At 39.4% G+C, this 27,320-nt stretch overlaps 1 protein-coding gene across 1 annotated transcript; it reads right to left on the reverse strand.

The window, feature by feature from the left end:
* Positions 1 to 212: 212 nt before the first annotated feature.
* On the reverse strand, positions 213 to 22,975 carry LOC135477776 (peroxidasin-like). Its single transcript, XM_064757979.1, has 12 exons — positions 22,971 to 22,975; positions 11,823 to 11,865; positions 10,476 to 10,644; positions 9,373 to 9,496; positions 8,556 to 8,764; positions 7,679 to 7,891; positions 6,912 to 6,957; positions 5,251 to 5,369; positions 4,573 to 4,674; positions 2,994 to 3,086; positions 2,059 to 2,773; positions 213 to 342 (listed from the first exon to the last, which is right to left on the reverse strand). The coding sequence occupies exons 1-12, from the start codon at positions 22,973 to 22,975 to the stop codon at positions 213 to 215; spliced, it is 1,968 nt and encodes a 655-aa protein (XP_064614049.1).
* Between the last annotated feature and the right edge of the window lie 4,345 nt (positions 22,976 to 27,320).

Consider the following 27,320-nt stretch of genomic DNA (forward strand, 5'->3'; position numbering starts at 1 on the left):
TCTGACATTCTATTCTCGTGCCAGAACCTGTCGCCTTCCCAGGGCACCTGGAACCCAGCCCTTTTTTTGCACCCTCCCCGTATGTGTGGCAATGCAGTGGCTTAGCATTGGCTTTGCCGCATACCCAATGCCAGTCACTTTTCTTGGAAGTGAAACAGTATTGATACATACCTAATCTTAATCCGCCTGTGATTTTATTCTCGTACCAGAACCTATTCGCCTTTCCGGAGCACCTGGAATTGGTGGGCGATGATGTTTTGGAAGAGAGGTCCGACGGCAAGATGGCGGGATCCAGTCAATTCCGACACGCCACCTGTCCATGGATCAACATCGTCCGGATGACTGAAAACAGAAAAGAAATCATGAGCTTTTTCTTTAACCATTTCGTGTAATATTTTCAGAGCATGCATTTTATCATGATCTTTTTTACCGTCCATGTGATCTGTTTTTTTTTGATTGGTGTTTCAGCGTTTTTAACCATATGTAAGCATTCACACTTAGTTTTTCCTTGAAAATTATTAGGCCAAATAGGGTCCAGCGTTCAGTCCAAGTAAGACAAATTATGACTATAGGTAGAAATTCATGGTGATAAAACTTCAAACAGGTAATAATCTGATCTAGCCTTCTAATTTGTCTTAAAAATGTTATTAAAATATATGTCATAGTCGGTTATATGAAAACATCTTCAAATTACGTCTCTGAAAGATGCTAATAATTTATTCCCCCTTTCTTCTTTATCTCTAGGGTATTATTTAATGATATGTCAGCGTAAGTTTACTCATTAACCTGTTAGGACATTTCAACCGTGAAATTATTTAATAATGCCGGTAGTTCTTTGACAATGGCAAAAGGGTTGCGTCTCAGTTTATGCTACAAAGACTAGGCTTTTCTTTCTAAACTACTCATAGTCCGGTCAAAGATTGATTAGTATAATTAGGTAAACTACATGGAACAAATCTATCGATTGCATTGCCGAGGCAGTTGGTCTCTACAGAGTTTGTTCCTTGCCGCTTTTCGCGATTCGAGTGGAGTGGTCATTAATTATGGATATAGTCACCATGTGTAAATACCACGAAGATAGGAAAATAAGCTACAGGTATTTGTACCTTGATATGGAGGGCTACCATACACAGGTGAAAACAATCTAAAACACAGCATATATACCACAATCAGCACCCATTTGTTCGGTGTTACTTCCATACAAAGTGTATGCTGCCAGTTTTGCGGCAAAACTAATTAGTCTGTACAGTGTCAGTTAGAGTGCAGTGTAAAAAGAGTGTGTACAGTGTACAGTTGAATAACCGGTGTATATTGTAAAGTGAAATGTAGTGTGTAAATTGTAGCGTGTGAAGTGCAAAGTACACGTCACAGTGTAGAGTGTTAAGTGTAAACTAGAGTGTAAGTGTTTCCAGTAGAGTGTAAATTGTATAGCGTAAAGTGTGTAGCAAAAATTGTAATTGAGAGTGAATATTACAGAGTGTTCAGTGTACGTGTATCGTAGAGTGTGTTATAAAAAGCGGAGTGTGCATTATACAGTGTAACGAGAACAGTGATTAATGTGTTTAGTATAAAGTGTAAAATATAAATTAGAGGTTAGAGCGTAATGTCTAGTGTAGAAGGCAGCATGTACAGGGTAGAGTGTAGATGTAAAGTGGAAATTCAGGTATAAAGTGTAAATTGCGGTTACGGAGGCGGTCAGACTGCCAATCAAGTACATTGAGGTGTCTGTGAAGAATCTGATGTATTATAACATATATTTTCAAAAATTCACTTGTCATGTCCTCGTGCTCATTTAGACGTCTTTCTAAAACAAAGGTGTCTCTTAGCTATGTACAAAAGGACTGTAGATGTAGAAGGTAGGGTAAAAAAGCTGAACCAATCGGATTTCACAGAGAATATTGTGTAACGCTGACCAAGAACCTACAAAACAATTAATTGCAATTTAAAATGACCAAACTGTGACCGTATGTGCTAAGTATATTCTAGACATATATAGAGAACTCTATACTACAATAGCACAATATGGGTGGGTTATGAGCTAGGGGAGGTAACTCTTACCTGTACACGGCCTTGAATCTGTTCACGGTTTCTTGGTCGTGGTCCCGGAAACCACTCGTCTGACTGGTTGTGAAGCTCCTAGCGATAGACAGACCGTAATGGCTCCGCCAATGATTGTAGCCTCCTAACCCGTGGTCACGTCCTCTTTGAATGTTGAATGCCGGGAGATCAAATCCATTTCCGGTTTTGGTTTGGTACAAATGGTTCACAAACTCTTTGGTTACGATACGATCACATGTTTCGCTGGCGTCCGAAGACATCCCTCGCATAATGGAATCCTCGTTGTTCAGAAAAATAATGGGGGTGAAAAACAAGTTCCTCAGGGTGAGAGCGGGTGTTCGGCCCAGCTTGAACTTTTCGTCCACCAAAGTAAATGTGCTCCTCATCATGCTATGGCCGAAGCGCAAAGCGACTGTTGCGAATAAATTGGATACTCTGGGATCTACGGCGCTGTCGTAACCCCTGTAATAGCCGTCCGCTTGGAGCTTCAGGTCAAATTTTCGGAGTAAATCTTCGGCGATGATTTTCGGGAGATACTCGTTGTAAGTGATGTGTTGAAGCATTGAGATGATGATACGCCGAGTTTCCAAGAAGATTCTCTCGTCGTCCCACAGTGGGTTGTACCGGGACAATATCTGTGCGATTCGGTTGTGTTCCCTCACCCAGACTGTCTCTATCCCGATCAGTCCTGTAAACTCGTTCACGCGGTCATCGCCTGAAGAGGATTGATTGATTCGTATTGAACGCCATGCTCCAAAGTTTTCTAATTATACCAAGTCGGTTGGTTTATTGGTGGAGGAAACCGGAGTGCCCGGAGTAAACCACTGACCTTCGGCAGGTACTTGACAAGCCCCTTGACTTGTCATGCTCAAAAAAATTTGACCATGCGTGCAGTTTCTTACAGATAAATAGATAAAGTGTAACATTCGACATACCCGCAAGGAAGAAAGAAAAGCCTTGTGCAGCCGCCTTGGCGTTAGGGTGAGTTGAAATAGGCAAATTCTTCATCTGTGAGGTTTCCAGTAAACCTGAACAAACAAATTAAAACAAGCTGTGAGACAGATCCAGTCACTGAATTAACTAATGCTACTAAACAAAGCCTGATATATAGTGGTGTCGAAAACATCTAAGAGTAATATTTTGCTTAGACTTGCAGCTTTCGAGCGACATAACTAATTTGCTTTAGGGGCTTGGATACTATTTCTATACTCTGGAAAATGACGGACAATGATTTACCTGTAGCGCTGTAGAAACCCCTGCCGCTTATCTGTGTTATGTTTTTTCTTCGGGTTCAGAATACTGAATAATACTTTCTTTGAATTTAAAAATATTTCGAATATTTGTTCGAACAGCGCACGTTTTAGAGCCTAAAAAGCACGGAGCGATTTGCAACGAACTAATCCAATTCGATTAAGACCCAGCCTAGACCGGTGCAAGTGAGATTGGGTCGTGTCTAGATAGAGAGAGTGAACCGTTTACGCTGGGCAACGACACCATGCGCCTCTTAGAGTTCACGGTACCCTTCCGGCCACCTATGTGTGGAAATTGTAGAACAAAGTGGACGACAACGACTATATCTAACAATCCTAAGCCGCGATCTCTGATCCCATGCAGGTCCTTCACCCCTCATTCAGCTACTTATGATAAAAATCTCCTCTCTGTAAACGAATCGCCATTTTCGATGCCGTCCCACGGTGGTCACATGAATAGACATCTAGCTCTGACTGGCTGGACAAATAAAAACATCGCGGACCAACGTCGTTGAGCTTGACACACTGGTGGAAAACGGCACACAACGCCTGGCTTGGTACAGTGTTTGAACAAAATATATGGCAGATCGCGCCGGACTGAAGTGGACCTGCCTAGTGTAAACCAGCTTTTACTCTCGGACGTATCTACTTATAGATATCTCTTGTGACCGCATGATGTAAGAATGTAATGACATCAACTCTAATCAACGCTATCTTCTTTTAGAAATACTGTTCCAAATGTCTATTCATGCTGCAGGTAGCAAAGAGGTACAGTTTTCAGTTAATATTAACCCTGGGCCATTAACCATACATTCACCGTGTTAAATCAGATTGCGATGCTGCACATGCGAACAGATTCAACAAAATCGCAACTTATAAATACATTCCGCTCCTCTTTCCAACATCATTGAAAATTGTTGACTATTTCTTTAGGAATATTCTTTGGTTGTATTAAACGTCGTTTTGGAAACTGACCTCGTAACTATCAGGAAAAAAGTCCATCTTGGTTGACGGCTGGTATACAAATGTTTGTTTTAACGCTTAGATTATATGCTTTTTTAGTTCCTTGGTGGCTTTTGGTTGGTCGCTGTTTTGTGAATTATCCTTGCGGTGATAGACCTGGAACGCCCATTTTGGTTAACGTCTGGTATACTAATGTCTGTTTTGACGCCTAGATTCTATTACTTCTATATGCAACTCTCTTTTGAAATATGAATGTCTTTGTGGGTAATAGTGCTTTATTGCAAGACAGAAGTGTGCTCACCTCCTGTGAATGCCCGAAGCCTCCTCAATTTGTTCAGGTCCACACCGTATATACTTCCTCCATCCAAAAAAGACGAGGCCAGATTCAGCACTTCACGGTTTGCTGAATCATGAACATGAACGTCGTTACATTAATTACTTCATTACGTTAATTACGCTCAACGCAATTTACTTTAAAAGGAAAGCATGGAATAAAAATGAAGTGAGCATTAAGCCAAAACCATTGAAAACTCTCTCTAAAAGTGTGTTTACTTATTATTTTAGATATATTTTGTACTGAATTAAATACAATCGAATTATCAAATTATAAGGTGGGCTTTATGGACTATAATAACAACGGCAAGGCATACTGTGACGTCACATCAGTTTTTTATCCTTATATTCAACTAAAACCTCAATTTATGATCACGTTATTTTACTAAAAACTCTTTGTGACTTCATAGTATCTAAACACCAGCTATACATGTATGTTTCATAAATCTCACCATCGAATTCAAATAATTTTATGCAGAAAACTCATGAATGAAATATTTTGTTGCATAGTTTCCAGCTCCCTGATTAGTCTTGCTTTTTCATGTTTAGCTTTCTTTCATTTGACAATTTAAACGTTCAACCTTTAATAGGTTAATGCAGGACCGTCATTTGCCATAAACTGAACAATGTTCAACAGAAAGCATACCTCCCGAACAATCAAAATCTGTGACTTCAGCCGACCGCGCAAACGCCAAACACCTCCGACCAAACTTCCGGAAGAAGTCCCCGGGTGGAATGTCCATGTTGGAACAGATACCCTTTGGTCTGGAAAACAAACCAGTTTACTTTCAATGAGAAGATATTGTTATATTCTCAAAAAAAAAAAAAGAGAGAGCAGCTGGCATTGGCCATACGCGGTGGGAAACAAACAGCATGATACGTTATCTGGCTGGATTTATAGCGTTTGTTTGGCGGTTTGTTGCATCAGTCTGTAGGCCTTCATGTAATCATGCACAGGTCTGATTCCTTCTTTATTATTATCTGGTTTTCATAGATTAATTTGTTGCGCTCCTAAAGATTCGTTAAATTCTGAACTCCATATCACTTTCCTTCATCAATCATTTCTCTGCCGTTCAAGATATATTGTTTAATTACTTGATTGCTGTTTAACGCCGTAATCAAGAATATTTCACTTAGCGACGGCGGCAAGCATAATGGTGGGAGAAAAGCTCGCAGAGCTCAGTGGAAACCACGACCGATCCCAAGGTTGTTGGCAGACCTTCCTACGTACGGCAGGAGAGGAAGCCTGTATGAGTTAGACTTTAACTCACAGCGAACGCATTGCTAAGAGGTTCTAGAGTCTTTACGCCGCTATGACGTGCTAACCACCTTAGCCTATAAGGTATCCCACATAAATTTTAAAAAGCAAGTTATTTCTATAAAAAGTCCAGTTCATGCTGGCTTCCTCTTCGGCGGTACGTGGGAAGGTCTGCCATCAACCTGCGGATGGTCGTCGGTTTCCCCCGGGCTCTGCCCGGTTTCCTCCCACCATAACGCTGACCGACGTCGTATAAGTGAAATATTCATGAGTACGGCGTAAATCACCAACCAAATAAATTATAAATAAATATTTCTATAAGCATAGAACGTAGCTTCCGGCACGACTGACGTCACATCGTGTTTCCCACTGGTTATGAGTGGCGCCTTCAGTGGTTTTGAATTAAAGAACACCATATTAAATGTTGATTTACAGTCACCAAGCATTTTAAAGCAAAACTACGGTTCCCAAACCACTTCTGAAATAACTATGGTTAAATTATTTGTTGTCTTCTCTTTCAATTCGCTCCTGTTAACACCATCACGATATCTTATGATAGATTATTTCACCACGGATCGCCCACCCCGACCCTTGTACATAGGCCTACTATTCGAGTTCTATTACCCCAATACCCCACCCCACCCCTACCCCCCAACCATCTCATCCTTCGCCGCTTCCTTCAAATATGGAGCGGTAGATCCAGGGTCAACCCTGGGTCGAGTCACACCTAAGACTTTAAAAGAGGAAGTTGTAACTTCCTCGCTTGGCGTTAATCATGAAAGGGAGGGTGTGACCCGTACCAAGCTCGGGCGGGGCAGCTTACTTGCCTTCGGCAAGGCGTCTTATTAAAGCGGCACTAAATAAAAGAGCGGTGAAAATCCATCCTGTAACAAGGAGGCACATTAAATGCATTCTAAGGATTCCTTCGTCGCCATATGACTGAAAAAATGTTAAGTACGACCTTAAACCCCACGCACTCACTCACTCACTCCTTCAAATGTGTATACAGTTCTATAAATACTCTCGAATGGCTCAGATTTGATACATACGTCTTTACGGTTTGGTCACAGCATTCCAGTGGTACATCTTTGAAGCCTACAACAAAATGACAATGACATATGACTCTCATGTACGGGGTTCAACAGATGCAATTTTCGACTGCATTTCCATACTCCTCACACTGCATGTATCAAACACGAGAAGTTTCGGCCACATTTCCATACACATCACTGTGAGGGTTTCAAACACGAGAAGTTTCGGCCACATTTCCATACTCCTCACTGTGCAGGTTTCAAACACAAGAATTTTCGGCCAGATTTCCATACACCTCACTGTGAGGGTTTTAAACACAAGAAGTTTCGGCCACATTTTCATACTCCTCACTATGCAGTTTTCAAACGCTAGAATTTTCGGACACACTTCCATACTCTTCATAACGACTGTTTCAAAGATGTTTTACACATACTGACACACTTAATCTCAGTCGCGTAGAACATACCTTGCGTCTTTCCTACATCACTGAAAACTCTTTACCGCTTCTCTTTGTGTGATTCCGTCCTATTTTCGTATTTTATATACTTTCTTAGTTCTTTGGTAATTTGTGTTATTCATTGTTTTGGGAACTGGCCTTGCGATTGTTGTCCCGGAACATCCTTATCGGTCGATGGCTGGTATAAGAATGTCTTGTTTCGGTGCATAGATTAATGAATGAACTCGTGTAAACGCATGTAAACAGATATTTTGTGATTACACTTGGTGTCACCTAACATGAAGTTTCATGCCTTGGCCCTATTGTACAATCTGGCAGTGTACTCACCTTTGCCAGGGGCCCGATCGGTCAGATCATGAGCCAGGAACTGGCCCCACAGGGTGAATATGAAGGTAACGGTGGACTCTGGGTTGGTGTTGCTGTTAGACTGGTGCACTCTGACGCTGATTTCCCGCGGATTAGGTAGAGGCCTTCGGTTTACTCCTGTAGTCCGAGGTTTGTCATCCCGAGTGCAAATGGTTCCAGCCAAGTAAGTGTTCTCTGGCACGGGGAGACAAAAGTAGAAATGGACACAAGATAAATAACCGGGTCTTTTTAAACGCAATAATTAAACCTAGGTCCATTTATTAGCTACAAACGTTAGGATGTTTGTCAGTACCCTAGAGGTCACTAGGGTACTGGATCCTCCAGTACTCTGGTGACCACCTTCAGTACTGCAGTACTCTGGTGACCACGCCGTACTCGAGTATATTTCATTTATACGGCGACGCCCAGCATAATGGTGGGAGGAAAACGGGCAGAGCCCAGGGGAAACCCACGACCATCCGAATATTGTTGGCAGACCTTCCCACCTACAATGTACGACCGGAGAAGAAGCCTTTGAATACGTTAAACACCCAAATGAAAATGAAAATTTTACAGTGAACATGTTAAAAGTGCTCAAAAAAGGAAAATGTATCTTATTGATAAAACTTTCCACGTGACAATCCAAGAGATGACGGAGAAAAAGTGTGTGACGCCTGGACCCAGTGGCCCGGACGTTGATGTAGTTTGTTCTGTTTTGCATGAATGCCACCATAATTTACTCCAGTTTGAGTCACCTTAGTCAATGAATGACTAGTATAGAACTACCTGACTCAACGGTCAGGAACAGTAACTAGGCAACAGTCTAGAACATCCGGACTCTGTTGTAGCATATACTTACCTCTCTCGTATGCGGGCTTGGATTCCCTCTTGAACGCGGTAAACGCAGCCCCCAGGTAAGGCCTTCTTGGGTTGTTACACGTACCATCTATCGTCCGGAATGGCTTGGCAGGGGAACACGTGGGCAGTTTGAACGGACACGTGACGTCATGGCGTTGAGCCTCGCTGTGACGTAATATTTGGGTCATGGGCACTCGCAGCCTTTTTTCTCTGCAGGCAAAGAGAGGAGTTGTTACTTATTTCAAACCTGAAAGCTTTCTTCTTCCTTCAAAGCGCCCGCCTCTCGTTTGGGACCGTTAAGGATTTTAATGTCCGTTTCAATATTATAATTTTTACTAATTGTCTTTAGTGTTTAAGTGCTGCGTCACTTAACAGTTATGCCGACGTCAATCACATCTAGTCGGGCAATATAGTGTATAGCAAAAGTAGACCTACTGAGCTTCAGTTGTCTTCCTGTCTAAAGCATAAAACTTAATTTATTTAATTTGTGTTAAACATATACATGTAATAACAATTTTCACTTATAAGAAGGATTACGGAAACAGCTCACGAGTGTCGTCGACCCTTTATTTTCACCAACATGACAAATGTCCCACAGACAATGAGAGTGAAGGAATCTACAAATGCGAACCCTAACCAAGGCCGGGATGGAACTCGCGTCTCGTGCGTCCTGGTGATTACTAAACATGTTAATCACTAGGTCATAACCCGCTCTATGACATCTTTCCTTTGTGTGAGATGTTTTTGAGTACTGCTTTAAATGCATCCCGGGAACATGTGATTGGCCAATGGTGTTTAAATTGACAGGTTCCACTTACCTGGCTAAACGTCCAATCCAGTTAATAAGCCGACATCGTCTTGATAACAAGCTCACTGGCAGTGGACTGTCGATGAAGAGATTTGGGTCGACATCTCGATATTCTTCTAATTCTCGATCAACATCTGCGAAAAGTTCACACGTAACAATTACATGCTCACACTATCAATTACGGCACTCGCCGAATTTATACATGAAAAGTTTCTAAACCGAATCACTCTGATCAGCCTAAAACACATAACCAGTTATACACCATGTTAGCATGTTTATTTATATGCACTGTACGAAAATCTTTGAAAACATCCATTGCTAATGGTAGCTTAATAAACCTCCTGACTTTACTTCATTCCCGGTACATCAGTTGAAATATATCTGATGACCGTGTCAGCATCATCGGCATCTCTGTAGATCTACATAATAGCCTGATTTAAAGAAAAGCAAACATGAAGTACATGTAAGACGAAAGCCCATTTAAGTAAGCCTTTAAAAAATATTTCCATATACTTTTTAAAACATTTTGAACCAATTAAAATGCCTTTCAAATAATGAGTCTTAAGACGCTCGTTGCTTACCATTCAGAGCATATCGGCTTTTTGAGAATTTACACATACACAGTTATACTTATGCATTCAAACAGATATACGTATAGAGCGAGGAAGGTTTGACAATGGACGTTAAGACGAAGACTTTGCGAGCACAGGGATGTATGTGTATTTGTGAAAACGTTTCAACAGTGTAATCATTTTTCCCAGTGAAAGAACAAATTGTTTAAGGGAAGATAGCTGTAATCAAACGATAAACTATGAAAACTTTGAGAGTGACCTCCCCTGAAACACATCTTTGTTAAGAGTGATTGAATGAAGGATGAAATGAATCCCTGGGGATACTATCTCTCCTGAAGACAGCTAAAGGATAACGTTAATAAACCTTGCTACTCTGCCATCAAAGTCTTTTCACCAACTAAATACTAGAGCAATTTATATAACATGGTCAATACCACAAATGTGCCTTAGAAAAAACATTCAGTCTATGAGGTGGCATCATAAAAGATGTCATGTAACAAAATGTTTCAACACACAATAATGTTAAAATACCAATCTCTACCTTGGATAAAGCGATTTCTCAGCATCCCATCCTCCGCCTTTACAATGTTGACCGCCTGTGAGATAACATCACGGATGACGTCAGAGGATGGCCTGCTGCTCGGACGACGTCTAAGGAGCGTAAGGCGGTAGTTATTGCCGCTATAGCGAGAGAGATATGTTCCAGCTACCTGTAATGGGAAGGGGTAACAGTTTACCTGTATTTGGTAATACATTTATAAACCGACGTATTGATTTTTGTTTAGCTAAAATTGCGAACATAGTACCCGTACGAATTGTCGAAATGTTTGTTTATCTATTTGATTTGCGCTTAATGTTGGAATCCTAGATTTTTTCACTTAACGTTATAACTGGTCTTTCGCAAGGTAATCTTTCTGACAAACCTGACTTGAAGACGCGGGTGAATCATCGAGAGTTTGGTTAGAACCTGCGGCCCTATTGGTTAGGGTGCATCGACTGTGGTGAGAACGATGTGCCATCGAAGACTGACGCTGTGTTTTGTTTATTTATTTGATTGGTGTTTTACGTCGTACTCAAGAATCTTTCCTTTATACGACGGCGGCCAGCATTGTGGTGGGAGAAAACCAGGCAGAACCCGAGGGAAACCCACGACCATCGGCAGGTTACTGCCAGACCTTCCCACTTACGGCCGGAGAGGAAGCCAGCATGAGCTGGACTTGAACTCACAGCGACCGCATTAGTGAGAGGCTTCTGGGTCATTACGCTGAGCTAGCGCGTAACCAACTGAGCCACGGTGGGCCCCTGCTATGTTCTGAAGAATTAATTTAAATAAATTAATTTAATGAGTAAAGTGGTGTCTGTTGGAGTGGTTCTTTAATAAAATAGCTTTGTAAGGGAGATCTGGGAATTTTCTACTAAGCAGATCTTTCTCCATTCCTACACAGGTATTTAATATGACTTGCTGTTAAGTGGATAAATACATAATGCAGATATTTTGAATCTAGTTTATCGTAATGAAACCATTACGGTGTTTGGTTTGCATAAATATTTGATGGGCATACCAATCTTTTCTTTTCAATCTTTTAAAAATTTACAGTAACTGAGTTTTATGCCACAAAAACCTATTACAAGCCGATATGTGTTCCGTTACAGCGATAATGTGTAATAAGCATATATCTAAATAAATGAAACGTCGCTTGCAAAGTCTCTTTTTCACGTGACCATTAGATATACCATTAAGTATGTAATGGGTACTGTATACAAGAAAACGAAATTCACCTCTATGATTGGATGATTTGCTTGGTAAATACAATACGGAGATTGTCAATAATGTTTCTAAGCTTTCAGTAACTTCAATTACATCAAAGTAAACCAGACTTGTTCTTACCTGTAAGCTGAGTAATGTCAGGTAGACCAGAATGTGAATAGCTCTGAAACAAAAATGCATATACAGCAAGGCATTAATTTGATTTCTGCTTAACCCTTTGCCAAGAATGTTTCCTTTACAGTATTGCTACATGTATCAGTCTTATAGGTAATGGAACGTCCTGGAGTAAACCAGCGACATTTGGCAAGTTAATAACGAACTTTGTAGTGTCATCTGACGCCAGATTTTGTGCAAGGCACACTATCCTCAGAAAACGTAGGACGGTCTATTAAATCGGATCAGGGAAATCTAGAAATGCCTTGGCCAAGGTTTGGATACAAGTTGTTTATGTATTTGTTTCTTGTTTAACACCATACTCATGATTTTTCACTTACACAAACGCGGTCAGTTTAACAGAGTGGAGGAAACCGGAGCACCAGGACAGCAGGTATAGACAGAAAGATAAGTGTATATTGTACAGGAAAGATAAGTGTATAATATACAGGAAAGATAAGTGTATACTATACAGGAAAGATACGTGTATAATATACAGGAAAGATATGTGTATAATATACCGGAAAGATAAGTGTATAATGTACATGAAAGATAAGTGTATAATATACAGGAAAGATATGTGTATAATATACAGGAAAGATAAATGTATAATATACAGGAAAGATATGTGTATAATATACAGGAAAGATAAGAGTATAATATACATGAAAGATAAGTGTATAATATACAAGAAAAGGCTTCATAATTAAATAGATTTGAGGATTTCATCAACACAGCTATATTACAGAACCATATATTGTTCTGGATCTCTGCAATAAATGAAATGTAAACAGTTCAGATTACGGCCGCTTTCTTTATATAGCGTGCCGGGTCGATCATACCACAGACTTGGTACTGGCTGCTGCCTCGCTTGGCGCCCAATACTGAGTCATGAGAGCAAGGAAACAGGATGGTTGGCGTGGTGCCAGTATAATGTGACTTGGTGGAGTGTGATATCTGCTGTCTTCGGCATGATACTTCAGTGACGGCTACACTTTGGCATCATGAACTCGCCGTGCCACGAGAAAACACAATATATGTACACACACTTAATGACTCCTCGTCTTCATATGACTGAAAAAATTTTAAGTATGACGTTAAACCCTCCAGCATACATTCATTCTTTATACAGCGGCAGTTAATATACGTCTGAAAGATAACATTTCAGAAAACGCCACCATTTTTATTGGAAGATATATGTATATAAGTATATGTGAAGATCTGGAATTTCTATTCCAAAAACAAACAAACAACAAAACTGCTTGAACGCCGCATCGAGGGAAATGCAGTAAATTCGCACCGTGTGTATATTGTGATAGATAACTTAAAGGAATATTCCTTTACAATTACACGAGGGAAGGTCTGTCAGCAACCTGCGGATGGTATGGGTTTCCCCAAGGCTCTGCCCGGTTTCCACCCACCATAATGATGGTCGCCGTCGTATAAGTGAAATATTCTTGAGTACGGCGTATAACACCAATCAAAAAAATAAATAAATTTACAGCTACGTTTCATCCTATAATATTAACGTGTTCAGAGTGTGAAGGGATTTGACTCTATACCGTCTGACTTAAGAAACAAGGATTACAATCATTGCAATCCATATAGTCGCACGGAAAAAGAGGAAATACAGTTTACAACTTAAACCACACGTTATTCGTCTTCATTTCAGGAAGTTTGCCTATAACTAGTAAAGAGAATGCAGTCTTGTAGGATAAAGTGTATGTATACCTACAGGGTAACATTTTTTAAAACTCCAACAGTTTGTGTATTAGAGGACAAGTCAGTGAAAAAATATTAAAGCGCTGTAACGGTTCATCGCAGTTGCACTGTTGGGATTAACATATAAATGTCTGCTTCTATAGTGTCTGTGTTTTCCTGCAATCCTTTTGAAACATTTTATGAGAAAACGTGGGGAAAACTTATGGGGCGTGTATATGCTCCTCTTCATTCTCTTTGTAGTCATCGAGATGTAAACCTGCACCCAAAGTGTTGATAAATGAAAGACAAGCCGCGATATTGCATGTGGTCATGGGGTCCATATTCCCCGGCAGTGATGGCCGAGATAAGAAATAGTTTACTTTACTGTGTACACGTATAATTCCGTGACCGAAGCCTTCTAAAATCTATCCAAATGAAAGAAAAACAAAGTTTCGTCCCTCAGTCGCATAAATGAGGCTGATTGATTGTTTATATCCGTGTACTTATGCGTGTAATACAAAACTCCAGGGACAAGTAGATGTACATGAATAAAGATGAGTTCTTACACAGTATTAATGTACAAATCTCCATCTCGCTGTGTGCTTATGTTATACACGTAAAGCTCCTTTTAAAGCATATAGGCAATTTTTTCACATTTCCAACCCCGAAGCAATTTTGCTGACGCTTTTATAGACTACATGTATTTTACATTATGGAAGATATTTATATACATAAGATGGCTGCTTCCCCACCCAAAACGTAAATCTATAACAACGTTAAATCGGTGGAACAGAAGCTTTTCCAGCTCTATAATAACTTGCCTTTGCACTTTATAACGGATTTCCTTTCTATGTTGTGCGGAAGATAATTTTCGCAAGGGTTTTGAAAGAAATGTGCTAACCCCTAATACGCAAGGTGTGCTTAATAACATTGATTGATTGATTGACTGATCGACTTTGCGGGTAAAAAAATGAGCCAAAAAACCTCACTTAATAAGCGAAACACACCCATGTATTATACATAACACAACCCAGATTTGTAATAGATGCGATATCTTGCAGAAAATCGATGTCGTCTACCACCAAGGACCCTCCTCAATTGAATGTTCCATGTGAAAAAATGTATGTCAAAATCATAATCGACCGACAAGCCGATTGAGCGATAAACACACAGACAGACAGACAGACAGAGCGGCTTAGAGTTGCTCTTATCGACTCATAGGCCTAAGTTTATTTTCGCGGCAGCATACAACCCACATCAAACAATCTTGGTGTTCTTTGCCCCAAAGTACGTTGTCTGACAACTATTTGTACATGCATGTATCTGATGAGCCGAGTGCACTAGGGCAAAACGATCTCAGTTTATGGTTTTATTTAGAACTGCGGTCAAAAATGTGCAGAGTTTAATGACATCTGCATTACCCCAGTTGAAACTAATTACTGAAACATCTGAGTATGTGTGCTAGGCGGAACCTGTATGTGCATAATAAAACCTACGATTCAGAATGTGATGTTTTGTGGTTTTTTTTGCAAATACCTGTAGACTGAAATGGGCATCACTGGTTTTGCCCCATGCGATATATATGGTAGCATCTTTATGACGGCTGGTCTGTTTTATTAAGTGCGTTAATGTTTAGCCTGATGTACTGAATTTGTAATATTTTTGCCCGTCGTTTAACAGCGTACTCACGAATATCTCATGTATATTTATTTGTTAATTTGTTTATAAATTTATTTATTTGACTGCTGTCGTACGTCACACTCAAGAATATTTCACTCATACAAAGGCGACCGGCATTATGTTGAGAAGAAACCGAGCAGAGTCAGTTCACAAGCCACAGTTAATTCACCGTGGTATCTCATTCCTACCTTGTAGTACGATGACTGTATTTATTTATTCATACATTTATTTATTTATTTATTTACGTTTTATGTTATACTCAAGAATATTTCACTCATACTTCGGCGGCCAGCATTGTGGTGGAAGGAAATCCCATGGGAAACCCTCGATCATCTCCAGATTGCTTGCAAACGTTCCCACGTACAAATTAGACGGTTGTGAGGCTGGATCACTGACTGAGCAGGTTTTGTCTTTCCAGCCGGACTTTCGCAGGTTTTCTCTCTTATATAATGGCGGTTAGGGCTTTGAGTGAAAGAAATATAGTAAATATCCCATTATACGTCAACTCACTGTCATATTTTCCCCCACATGATGTTGTAAAGACAGCGTGCAATCGCTCCACAAGGAATACACCGGTGCCACTAGTGCGTGAAGGTGAAACAGTAGCATGCCAGAAAGTCTTTCATTTGGTCCATGTTTCCCACAATGCATGTAATTGTTCGCCATTCACGCTTATGATGAAACCATTAACCTCAATTCAACATGCATGACACGTAACAAGTCAGCAATTTTACATCAGTAAGAAATAAAATGTTGTCTGGGACATGTCCTTTTTGGCAATAAATATCTTGATATATATCAGCTCAGCGCCCGGTTATTCAAAACTGTTTTCAGACTTAATACTAGATTTAACTTATATTTGTTAAACAATATATTAAATATCTGTATATACGTGGAGACAGATCAAACAATTATAAAATAATGCGGTGAAGTTTAACAAGAGAACATTAATTGAAAAAATATTTGCCACAAGTATTAACACTTTAGTAGATTAGCATGTCCTCTCTATGAGCGTATGTTTTTCTCTCTGTTGTACTTTAAACTCTGTTAATTAACGAATGGTTAATTAGTCAAGAGTTAACGGGATTGCGAATGAATGTTGGTGAACACTTTGCATATGTTTGACGAATGTGAGTGTACGACAGAAGGCGGCGTTTTCTTCGGCTACAAAAGGCCGTTTTCAGTATGTAAATCTGGTCTTGCACAAAGGCGTTTTGCATCTCGTTTTTCAAGTCGTCTGTGAGCAACGAACTGATTTAAATCGTGAAAAAAAAAATCACCAAAAGTCGCCACACGTCAATTAAACATTTTTACAACGTGTAGGTGGATGGTTTAGTCTCCAGTAAACAGACACTTTGTAGACATAAGGTAAATTTGAAGTTTAATTCCGTCTGGAAAATGAGGAAGAAAACAACCACAAATTTCACGGAAAGAGATGTCCTATTTTATAGCCATGTTACCGACATGTGGCAAATAAGTTAAGGACATTTCGCGGTTGCGCACTTCGATTGAGATCGACTTGTTTATTCGTTTAATTAACTTACGTAGTTCATCGTTAGCGAATGACCGCGCAATGTAATAAACAGGACACTTTTCCCACTTGATATGACAAACTACTTGAACGAGACGTTCACCAGATGATATCTCGCTAATAAGCGAGTTAGTGTATAAAACAAAATAAGAACTTTTTCACAAGTGATTTGTTTGAAATTATAGTGAGCAAGGATACAGTATCAGTACATGTGGGGCGTCATGTCTGGTGTCTTCGGCATGATATTTCAGTGGCTGCAGCACTTTGGCGGCATGAACTCGCCCTTCCACAAGAAGACACAGTATACATATACACACACCCAACGACTACTCGACATCATATGACGAACGACGTAAAAATAATGTGCATGTATATACAATCTTCTTTATATACATGTAGACAGGCAGTACATTCTCTGATATCTTTTCTCAGCGTCCAGATTACAGGCCTTTGGCATGAAACTTATAGCGCTTTGATCGTGAACGCATTCTTTCACAGATATAAATTCTTACTTCCATCATTACTGAAGACAGCGGCCGTAGCTAAAACGGCTAAGGTGCACAATATGGCTATTTATGTAGTCCAATTCACCTGGGATAAATATTCATATACTTTAAATTTAACATATAAAAAGACTTTACAGAATGTAGAAACTCCATACATATGAAGTGTAATTGTCATTGATTAACGAGAAACAATCTAACACAGTTTGGACGTCATGTCGGCCACAATTTTTGCCATTTCATTTTGTTGGCTGCCCTTTATTTGTTGCAAGAACGGGGTTGAAACGAGGCCTGAATGAGTGCACCTGTTATAGCTAGTATTCTGTAAGTAGCCAGTTATTTTAATCTTAAAGGCCAGCTTCAAATGTATCGATAAATAATCTTGTTTTAATGGTATGTTTTTACTTGGGCCTGTAATACGTCATGCATGTAATATACGTGTAAAGGGAACATTGAGTGACATTAAAACCGGCTGTTATGTTCTCGCTATAGGATGTATAATGAAAATGTAGCGGAAATCAGCAGATATGTCATCATTAGGGGAAAAAGTGATCAATCTATGTTCTCACGCTGGAAAATGTAACTGAAATACAACCAAAGCCATGTTGCGGTTATCAATCAGTGAAATATACTGTAAATACGGTAAACGACCGGCAACTTACAAGTATGTTCTCATATCGAAAAATGCCACAAACAGGATTAATGGGTGCAGTTAAGTGTTATCACTAACGAAATACCTTATACTGTAAAAGTCTTGAAACTACGTTTGAACATCGACAAATACTGCATGGTCAGAATAAACAGCCCTCATCTATATATTACCACTGAAGGAAATACTGTACACCCTACAGATACTGATATTTTGGCAATACGAAATACCGCAAATGCAATAAAAGATTACGCCGATAAGTAAAATGCTGTAACTACAAACAGAAGACCGAAAAACTGTGGGAAATGCATGTAGTACAAATGTAATAAAATTAAAGTTTCTGCTTTCATTCGAGAAATACTGTAAACACATTAAAACATATTTCTAAATACTTAAAAATACCCGGGAAATATAACAGTTCCACCGAAACCAAGAGTTGTGTAATATTCCGGGAATCTACTACAGTTCAATTCCCGGAAATTCTACAGTTCCATCAAACCAAGAGTTGTGTATGCTCTCAATACGGGAAATACGGGAAATACTAGAGTTCCATCAAAATCAAGGGTTGAGATTCTTCTCAATCCGGGAAATACAACAGTTCCACCAAAACCAAGGGTTGTGTATGTTCTCAATAAGGGAAATACAAGAGTTCACCAAAACCAAGAGTTGTGTATGTTCTCAATCCGGTAAATACTACTACAGTTCCACCAAAACCAAGAGTATGTGTGTGTTCTAAATCCGGGAAATACAACAGTTCCACCAAAACCAAAGGTTGTGTATGTTCTCAATAAGGGAAATACAAGAGTTCCACCAAAACCAAGAGTTGTGTACGTTCTCAACCTGGGAAATACTACAGTTCCACCAAAACCAAGAGTATGTGTGTGTTCTAAATCCGGGAAATACTACAGTTCCACCAAAACCAAAGGTTGTGTATGTTCTCAATAAGGGAAATACAAGAGAGTTCCACCAAAACCAAGAGTTGTGTACGTTCTCAATCTGGGAAATACAAGAGTTCTACCAGGATTTGTGCAACTGTAGTAGTTCTAAACCCAAGAAATACTACAGTTGCACAAAAACAACTAAGAGTTTCTGTATGTTCTAAACCCAGGAAATACCACAACTACACCAAAACCAAGAGTTTGTGTATGTTCTCAATCCGGGAAACACGACAAATATAATTAAACCAATCATAATGTTTTCCGTCCTGGAAAAAGTGAATACAAATGCACATGTAAAAGAAACAGTTTAAACGACAATGTAATAAATAAATAGAGGGAAAAACAGCCCTCCGTGGCTCAGTTGGTTAGCGCGCTAGCGCAGCGTATTGACCCAGGAGTCTCTCATCAATGCGTAAAACACCAATCAAAAAAAAATAAATAAATAAATAGATAAAATAATAAATGCAGTGCGTTCTCTGTTTACCTCGTATCTAGCTAGAGCTTGGGGAAGGTGTCATTCTTTACTGGACTATAACGCGAGCATACACATGTTGAACTGTTGCATGAGGAGGATTGCTTTAACCTAATGACAAAAAACGCTGCACTAGCTTCACACCCCCAGGCAAGGACAAGTTACAAATACAAACAGCCTTGAGTGGGGCAATAAATGTAACGGGACTTGCTGGAGAGTCCTGAATGTCTTTATGGTTAAGTTTCGTGACTGATGTAACTGACTATGAACGTGAAATGCACATGCTATTAAAATCTTGAGGGCACAGTTAAGGGCCCATAGGTTCACCATGCTGTACTGCTTATACTAGAGTATGAAATTAACACCCTGGCAGTAAATTAAATAAAAAATTACATCTATATACTAATTGTGTTAGCCTCGGCGGACAGGGTCGATGTCGTGCTATATGTATGACAAGGTCATAAGTTCGAATACAGCTCGCTTTTTTTCAGCTGCCGGTTTGTTGTCAGGCACGCCGGTTTTCTGCATCCATGAAAACTGAGTATTTTATATTAATCAAGAAAGAAGTCTTCAATGTGGCCTAAGGCAAGAAACCAATGTGTGAAATGAATACACATGTTGTTAGTATGACAGCCTACACGTAAAACGAAAAAGACAGTTATATACATGTGTAATCGTATATTTTGAGATTAACTTATTTGTGTAAGAATTATTACTTGCTCATTTTCTTTTTGGCAAGTATACATAAACCACAAAACTACAAATATGAGCTGGGCGATTCTCAATCTCCTGAGCATGGCGTTAATTATCATGAGATCAATGAATCGCTAAATGCAAACATTTCATGCAGTTACGAAAATGCATGCAAAATAAAGCCCTTTTTTAATAAGGGCATGTTTTTCCATAGATTTTTTTCCCATGGAACAATGTATATCTAGAACTGTACAGAAAGGTTTGCCTATCATACACCTGCAAAAGTCGAGTTAAAACCAATGATCCAAGTTGAGTGAGTGAGTGAGTGCTTGGGGTTTAACGTCGTACTCAACAATTTTTCAGTCATATGACGACGAAGGAATCATTAGGGTGCATGTACGTGTAATGTGCCTCCTTGTTGCAGGACGGATTTCCACCGCTCTTTTATTTAGTGCTGCTTCACTGAGACGACTTACCGAAGGCAAGTAAGCCGCCCCGCCCGAGCCATTATACTGATACGGGTCAACCAGTCGTTGCACTATCCCCTTCATGCTGAACGCCAAGCGAGGAAGTTACAACTTCCTCTTTTAAAGTCTTAGGTGTGACTCGATCAAGGATTGATCCTGGATCTACCGGTCCCGAAGCGGACGCTCTACCAACTGTGGATCCAAGTTGAAGCCACGAAACATGCGCGTATTGTGTGTTTATTAGGAAGACCAAACTCAGTGTCTTTATCGTAAAGCCAGACGTCTCCAGCTGTGATCAACGCATTTAGCAACCATGCACTTGGACTTTATAATGTTGTTGTACAACAACTAGGGGCCTCCGTGGCTTAGTGGTTAACGAACTAGCGCAGAATGGCTCAGGAGCCTCTCACCAATGCGGTCGCTCTGAGTTCAAAAGTCTAGCCCACGCTGCCTTCCCCTCCGGTCGTACGTGGGAAGGTCTGACAGCACCTTACGGATAGTCTGGTAATGCTGGTCGCCGTTGTATAAGTGAAATGTTCTTGAGTACGGCATAAAACACCAATCAAATAAATAAATACATAAGCAAAGTTCACTTGTAACAACAAATGATACAACACTATAATCTACTACAATACATAGAGAAAGACCGCTGTTCTTAGCATGGGGAGGAAATATTAAAAAAAAACAGCATGTCTGATACAGATGTTAATTAATTTTCCTGAAATTAATTAATTCACTAACATTTATTATGTATTAACCCATCTTTCCACTTATACAGTCAATTAAAGGCCCCGTGCCGCACCCGTCGTTGATTACCTGAATGACAAGGTAATAAAAATTGAATCAGGGTCGGAGATTAAATGGGAAAATTTAGTGCAGGGAAATTATGGGCTAGAAAATCTAGACGCCGAAAAAAAATCATACGTATACCAGCAGTCAAGCAGAATAGTTGCGGGTCAATGGTTTCAAGGTCAAATCCCAAATCAAAGTTCAACACCAACAACCACAGAACTGGAACAGTATATAAAGTAAGAAAAGTGAAACAGTTTTCAACATAAACTACAGTTTGTTTTTTAAATTAATATAACAGATAAATGTTTTACATCTGTGGCAATATAGCTTTTAAATCATGTACAACGTACAACGATTTTTAGTGCCATTCACTGAAGTGTGACTAAATGGTTGTTCTAGGCCTACGTGGTATCATGATTTGTACTAGTTGCATTATGACGGTGAACGTTCCATATCTCCCAGTCCATTTATAGACTAATACGGAAATATGGTTATTCAGAGAGCGCACGAGAGCGACCTGTAAAATACCTGCCAGTGCCACACATACATATTTTAACACATCCAGGTAACGTACGTAACAAGGGCGTTTCCACATCGCAGACATATACATCTTGTTTATGCAAGGACGTGTAAAATGTAAAAACCCTTTCATGCGACATATGTAATAAGGTCGACCAAAACACAAAACGTAGCTTTGGGGCTAATAAGTTTGTTACAAACTCAGTTTTACAAGGCCACGTCAAGAACGATGAAATAATTATTGCGCCTTTGAAAAAAAGCCACTTTCCGCAAGCGCCCTTGTGCGCAAACACGTTTTGTTTTTTGTCATAAGAGGTGCTATATCTCTTCTTGTCAAGTAAAATAAATTATTCATTTATTACTGATAGGTATGTCAATTTTTGTTTTGTAATGAGACACCATTCCTCAGCGTAGCGGTGTCTCTGTGGGTCGACCGTGGTGGAGATGTGAAGATGTTTGAATACAACCATCTAAATTACAGGATATGAACACGACAAAACAAAAAGCGACAAGATTTAAATCTAAATAATGTTACATGCTAAATGACTCTATAATTTCTACAAAATTATTATCTTTAACCATACAGTCAGAAAAAAAGAAGGAAAAAATGCAAACAGTCTTCTAACCCACCGGATATTAAAGACCGGTGACTAATATTAAAGACTTAACAAATATTAAATGAAATATAAGCAGATACAAATAACTCTAAATTATGAAACCGTTTAAGACGACTTCATGAAAAAAATATTACACTGTACATTTTAGGTACATTTATTGTTAAATATATTAGATATCTTCAATTAAAGAAAGCAAATATGGAAAAATTAAGTAAGCGACACAGGAAAGATCATTAAAACTATGTCCAAAATTATTCATACATATTTAGATTTTTGACGGAATAAAACACAGAAATGTCCGAATTCTGTATGATGGGTTTTGTGGTCCTGTTAGGGCCTGGGCGGCATCACTCATGCTTTGTCATTCATCCCAAATGCCTTACTAATGTTGCAGAATAATTTAACGAGGATAATAATCATCAATGCGAGCAGGTGTGCAGATATGCTTTTTGGTTTCCCGATGTACACCGGAGACATAATTAGTATATAATTTTGCGCTCGAAAGAATTACAAAATTTCGTACAGAATACGAGAGATATAAAGCGATTCTTACCTCATCTTGGAAGCCTGGAGTTTTATATGCTCTTAGCGAACCTGTAGGAAGCCTGTCTGTACTGAGCCGATACACTGCAGGCGTAGATAGTTAGCCAGATAAGCAAACCCTAAAATAACGTGTAATAATCCGGATAACAGTGGCTTTTATATCTCGTAGATAAAGATAGTTTTTGCGGCGAGATAAAAATAAGAAGGCATCTAGGAACTTTATAATTATCCCGGGATTCCCATCAGTACCCGATTTGTCGACAACCGCGAAATATGAGGAACTAAAAGGATTGCCAACAATACCACAAAAATCACTAAGCTCTCAGCGTTTGTAGTTGCTTTTTTTATCCACCTGTCTTGATTTGTGATCCTTGGGTCCACTTAATTGAATCTAGTGCAAAACAAAGCTATCTTCCATGCTGTGAACTGCTCCATGGCTCTGGGCTATACAAGCAAATGTGCCTAATATTAGTTTGTGCAGTTTACGTTTTACCTTGTGTTGGTCGTAGGAGGCAATGAGCGCTGCACGACGACATGTCATCTCACACAACCACATCTTTTCTATCGAACACATTCATCAGACCGATGAGAAGAAGTATAATAGATGACAGGCTAAAGGGGTAGAGAGGGTAGCATGATGTACACTGGTACACTAGCGTGACATACTGCTCTGTAAGAGGGTTAATTCTCACTAGCCACGGCATGTTCACACCCTAATACCCACATTTCATTAAACGTGCAGGTGTACCGTCTAGATTTAAGCATACACATATCTGAATCCTCATCCTCAACCCGGCGACAGAGCTGTATAGTCATCTATGTTTGTTACACAAACATGGGGGTTTTGCGAACAGTTGCTATCGAAGAGCGACATACATCCCAGTATATGTTGGCGTGCGACTTGAAAATTTTCCACTACGAGTTTCAGATTTAATTCAGATGTCATGTCCTGAATATCAACAGCTTTCCCTGCATCATTGAAACTCATGACTGTATCTCATTTACATGTTACCAGTTTTGTTTGATATTTAATATATCACTATTTGTTACATATTCATTTTACTCAGAACGAACTTTTACGTTTTCAGAATGATATCAACAATTATACTCACTTCAGGAAGACGACTCAAACCCCAACGATATAGGAAGCTGGTAAAATTGCACGACGACTGTCACTAGGATTTGGGCCTTTACAAGTGCAAAGGAAAGAAAAGCAACAAACGTATGTCACAAAAAAAGGACAGCGCACCTGTGACAGTGCGGTAAATCTCATGGTTTTTCACATGGAAGGTTGCGATGATAGAGAGCTGAAGTATTCCACTGAAAAAAATTAATTGTAGATATTGGAAGTTGGTCAGGATCTTGCCAAACGTCGGTGGTTTACAGAAGCACGCAGATTTTCTTCAACCTTAAAAGTTATCACCATCACATAAGTGAAATGTTCACGAGTATGGAGTTGAACAAGAATGAAGTAAATGCACTTAAATTTTGCCATGGAAGTCTTACTAATATTACTGTAATAAACATTTCTAATGTAAGTCACAGAAGTACAATCCATGTACTATTACAATGTACGAGTTTCCATTCAGAGCACATCCTGCTGGCCTAGCGGTCAAGTGTGCGTAAAGCCCGTCGTAGACGAGAGCCAAATGCTCAACCATTAACCAGAGGAGGTCGTTGCCTCATTCAAAAAGTTAAACACAGTCGATGAACATTTGGCTTAGGCCTACAGATCATCGTGAAACATATCATGCGACCAGTCTTATGACCCCACAAATGGCTTATGGCGGACACGGAGGGTGCGGTAGAGCGGTGATGTTTACTCCTAAGTTTATTGTGAAAACAGCGACGTCGTCGTTTGCGAACTTCTTATCCACGAAAATGGGTGAATCCGTTAATACATGCATTATTTCGGACGCCATTTAGAACGATCCGCGGGAAAAAGTCACATGATTTATTAGCGCATTTCTATTGGTCCTTTTATCTATCTGGCTGAGCTCGTGACTTACGTTGCCCGCCCACGGTGAGTTTTTTTTTTCTCTCGCCTGTCTGATAATATCAAACAGGCTAGATACTTGGCTCACGGTCTCGCGTGCCGAAAATCTCACTCAGACTGATCGTACACGATAATTTAGTTACTTGTAGTCACTAGTTAAAGGATAAATTCTTTAAAGCACATATAGTCATTGTGCCCAGTGTTTTCTAAACCAGTTCCGAATACATCCACAGCAGTCTTAGACAGGAGGTTATCTAGAAACTTAGCGAAGTGAAGTGCGGTAGATTTTTTCAGATTTTGCCCGGATTTCGCCATCGGTAAACTTGATCGCCGTCATATCTAAAATTAGTGACAAAGACTTAAAAAAGAATCAAACAGAATCAAATCAAACAGAAAAAAATCAAATGTATTGCTATGGCAGATAATATGGCACATATACTATACAACGTATTTTCCATAGTATATATAAGCAAGCGTTTTAACTTAATCCCTCACACTCATTGCCAAGAGGTAGATTCGAGTTTTTGGTCTAATCCAGAGGGTCTCATCACTAACTGCTAGTATAAGCTTTCATCCATTATTGCATGAAACTTCACATTTTACTAGCTTGTGAGAAAGGTGGATATACTAGAAGAAGCACAATAAATAGAAAAAAAATCATAGTCAAATCATGAAGGGCCTTAGAATTTGTAATATTCTATATTTGTGTATACGCTAGCACCGTGCATACTGTGTGGAGGCGAGAAGAGAGCTTTACTAGACACGCGATGCATATGTTTTGTTTAACATTTTGAAAGTTTGGGCGGGGTTGGGGAAGAGTGTCTACAGTCTACGTGAAATACTTAGCAACATCAGAATCGTATCAAGTGTAATGTTTGACTTAAGTATTTTGGTGAAATACTTATAAGAAAACTACAACGAATTAAGAGCTTTACTGAACTTCACAAAGTTCTATAAAACACAGGCCACTTTTTGTCTGTAAGATAAACTGTTCTGCGATTGTAAAATTCCCATCAACATTACGTCACCCGTAAGCAATCTTAATTACACGCCATTTATTATTCTCCACTCTGTGTCAACTGTGTCTCTATTAATAAGGTTAACGGTATGCATCATACACCCTTAATTCTTTCTCCATCTATCTTAACTTTCAAAAGAATTCGTGGAATGCAGGCAAATATACAGTGTCCACTTTCATGCCTTCGGAAGTGTAATATACGTGAATTTCAGATGCGTTATTCAAGGGAGTTACCTTCTAAACATGAAAAAATTGTCACCAAGTCTTAACATTTGCGTCACGTATACATCGACTGGCTGCTGTTAAGTATCAATCAAATTGACACCGCATACGATGGAATATGTTTCAGGCATTGTAGACAAAAATACATAAAAGATTGACCTTTCAAACGTCTTCTATGGTTAAAGAAAAAACATAAGATTTTAACGTCTTATTATAGTTTCTTTTATTTCATTTATTTATTTGATTTGTCTCTATGTGCACGCCTTCTTCACTCAAAACTTGGTCACGCGTGGGGTCAAGTAGAAAGAAAGCTAATGAAGGGTCGAAAATAGGCAGATTACATATCTACAATGAAGTTTGAGTTGACACATTGAAGTTCTTTTGACCTATATGGTATGCCCCCATTGTCCTGCGAGTTGTGATTCATGGCTGCAAAATACAGTTTTAAACCACTGTGCTGCCTAAGGCCTTAAGGAAAGTAGTGGTCAGTTGTCCAGTGTCCAGTGGCACGTGTACTCTATCTATATAACGTCACATGGGCAACTTGACTACAGGTTATAGGTCAAGCTTATGCTCTGTTGAGTGGCGTCTGATCATCTGAGGAGAAAGAACAACATAGAGCACTAAGAACGTTTTCATTTCCTTCACGTCTTAGGGGGATAATTGAATATCTATCAGTCACAATGTATACAGGTGCATAACATTATTTTACATATATATGTTGGTGTATATTTCCACGTGTGTCAATGTCACTGTCTTGCTTTGTATAAGCAAACCACACAACCGGTCTTTGTCTGTCTGTTTAGGGACATTCGCCCGTTACTCTGTGTCATACTTATTTATAGATGAGTTAAAAGGAAACTGTTCATTTGCGGTCGTTGGAGGTTTTAAAGAGAAATACGCATGCACAGTTATTTACGTATAAAATCAGATGTGCATGCGTCGTGCGGAAAACGTTCAGGTGGTAGACAGCAGGGGAATTTATTTACCGAATTCATCGATGTTTTTCTGAAAACTAGAGCATGGTTATAAATAACATTATCGCAGTTAATATCTTAATGATAAATGATAGGGGGATTTTGTTCCTTTTTACAGAATGACACGGAAATAAAGTGTTAATGATA

The sequence above is a fragment of the Liolophura sinensis genome, chromosome 11 (assembly GCF_032854445.1).
Source record: "Liolophura sinensis isolate JHLJ2023 chromosome 11, CUHK_Ljap_v2, whole genome shotgun sequence".
Classification (NCBI taxonomy): Eukaryota; Metazoa; Mollusca; class Polyplacophora; order Chitonida; family Chitonidae; genus Liolophura; species Liolophura sinensis.

Excerpts from the sequence above, each read along its gene's own strand:
- LOC135477776 (XM_064757979.1), bottom strand. Across the intron at positions 3,087-4,572 it reads GCTTCGGGCATTCACAGGAG|GTTTACTGGAAACCTCACAG; the intron begins GTGAGCACACTT and ends TTGTTTGTTCAG. Across the intron at positions 343-2,058 it reads AGATTCAAGGCCGTGTACAG|TCATCCGGACGATGTTGATC; the intron begins GTAAGAGTTACC and ends TTCTGTTTTCAG.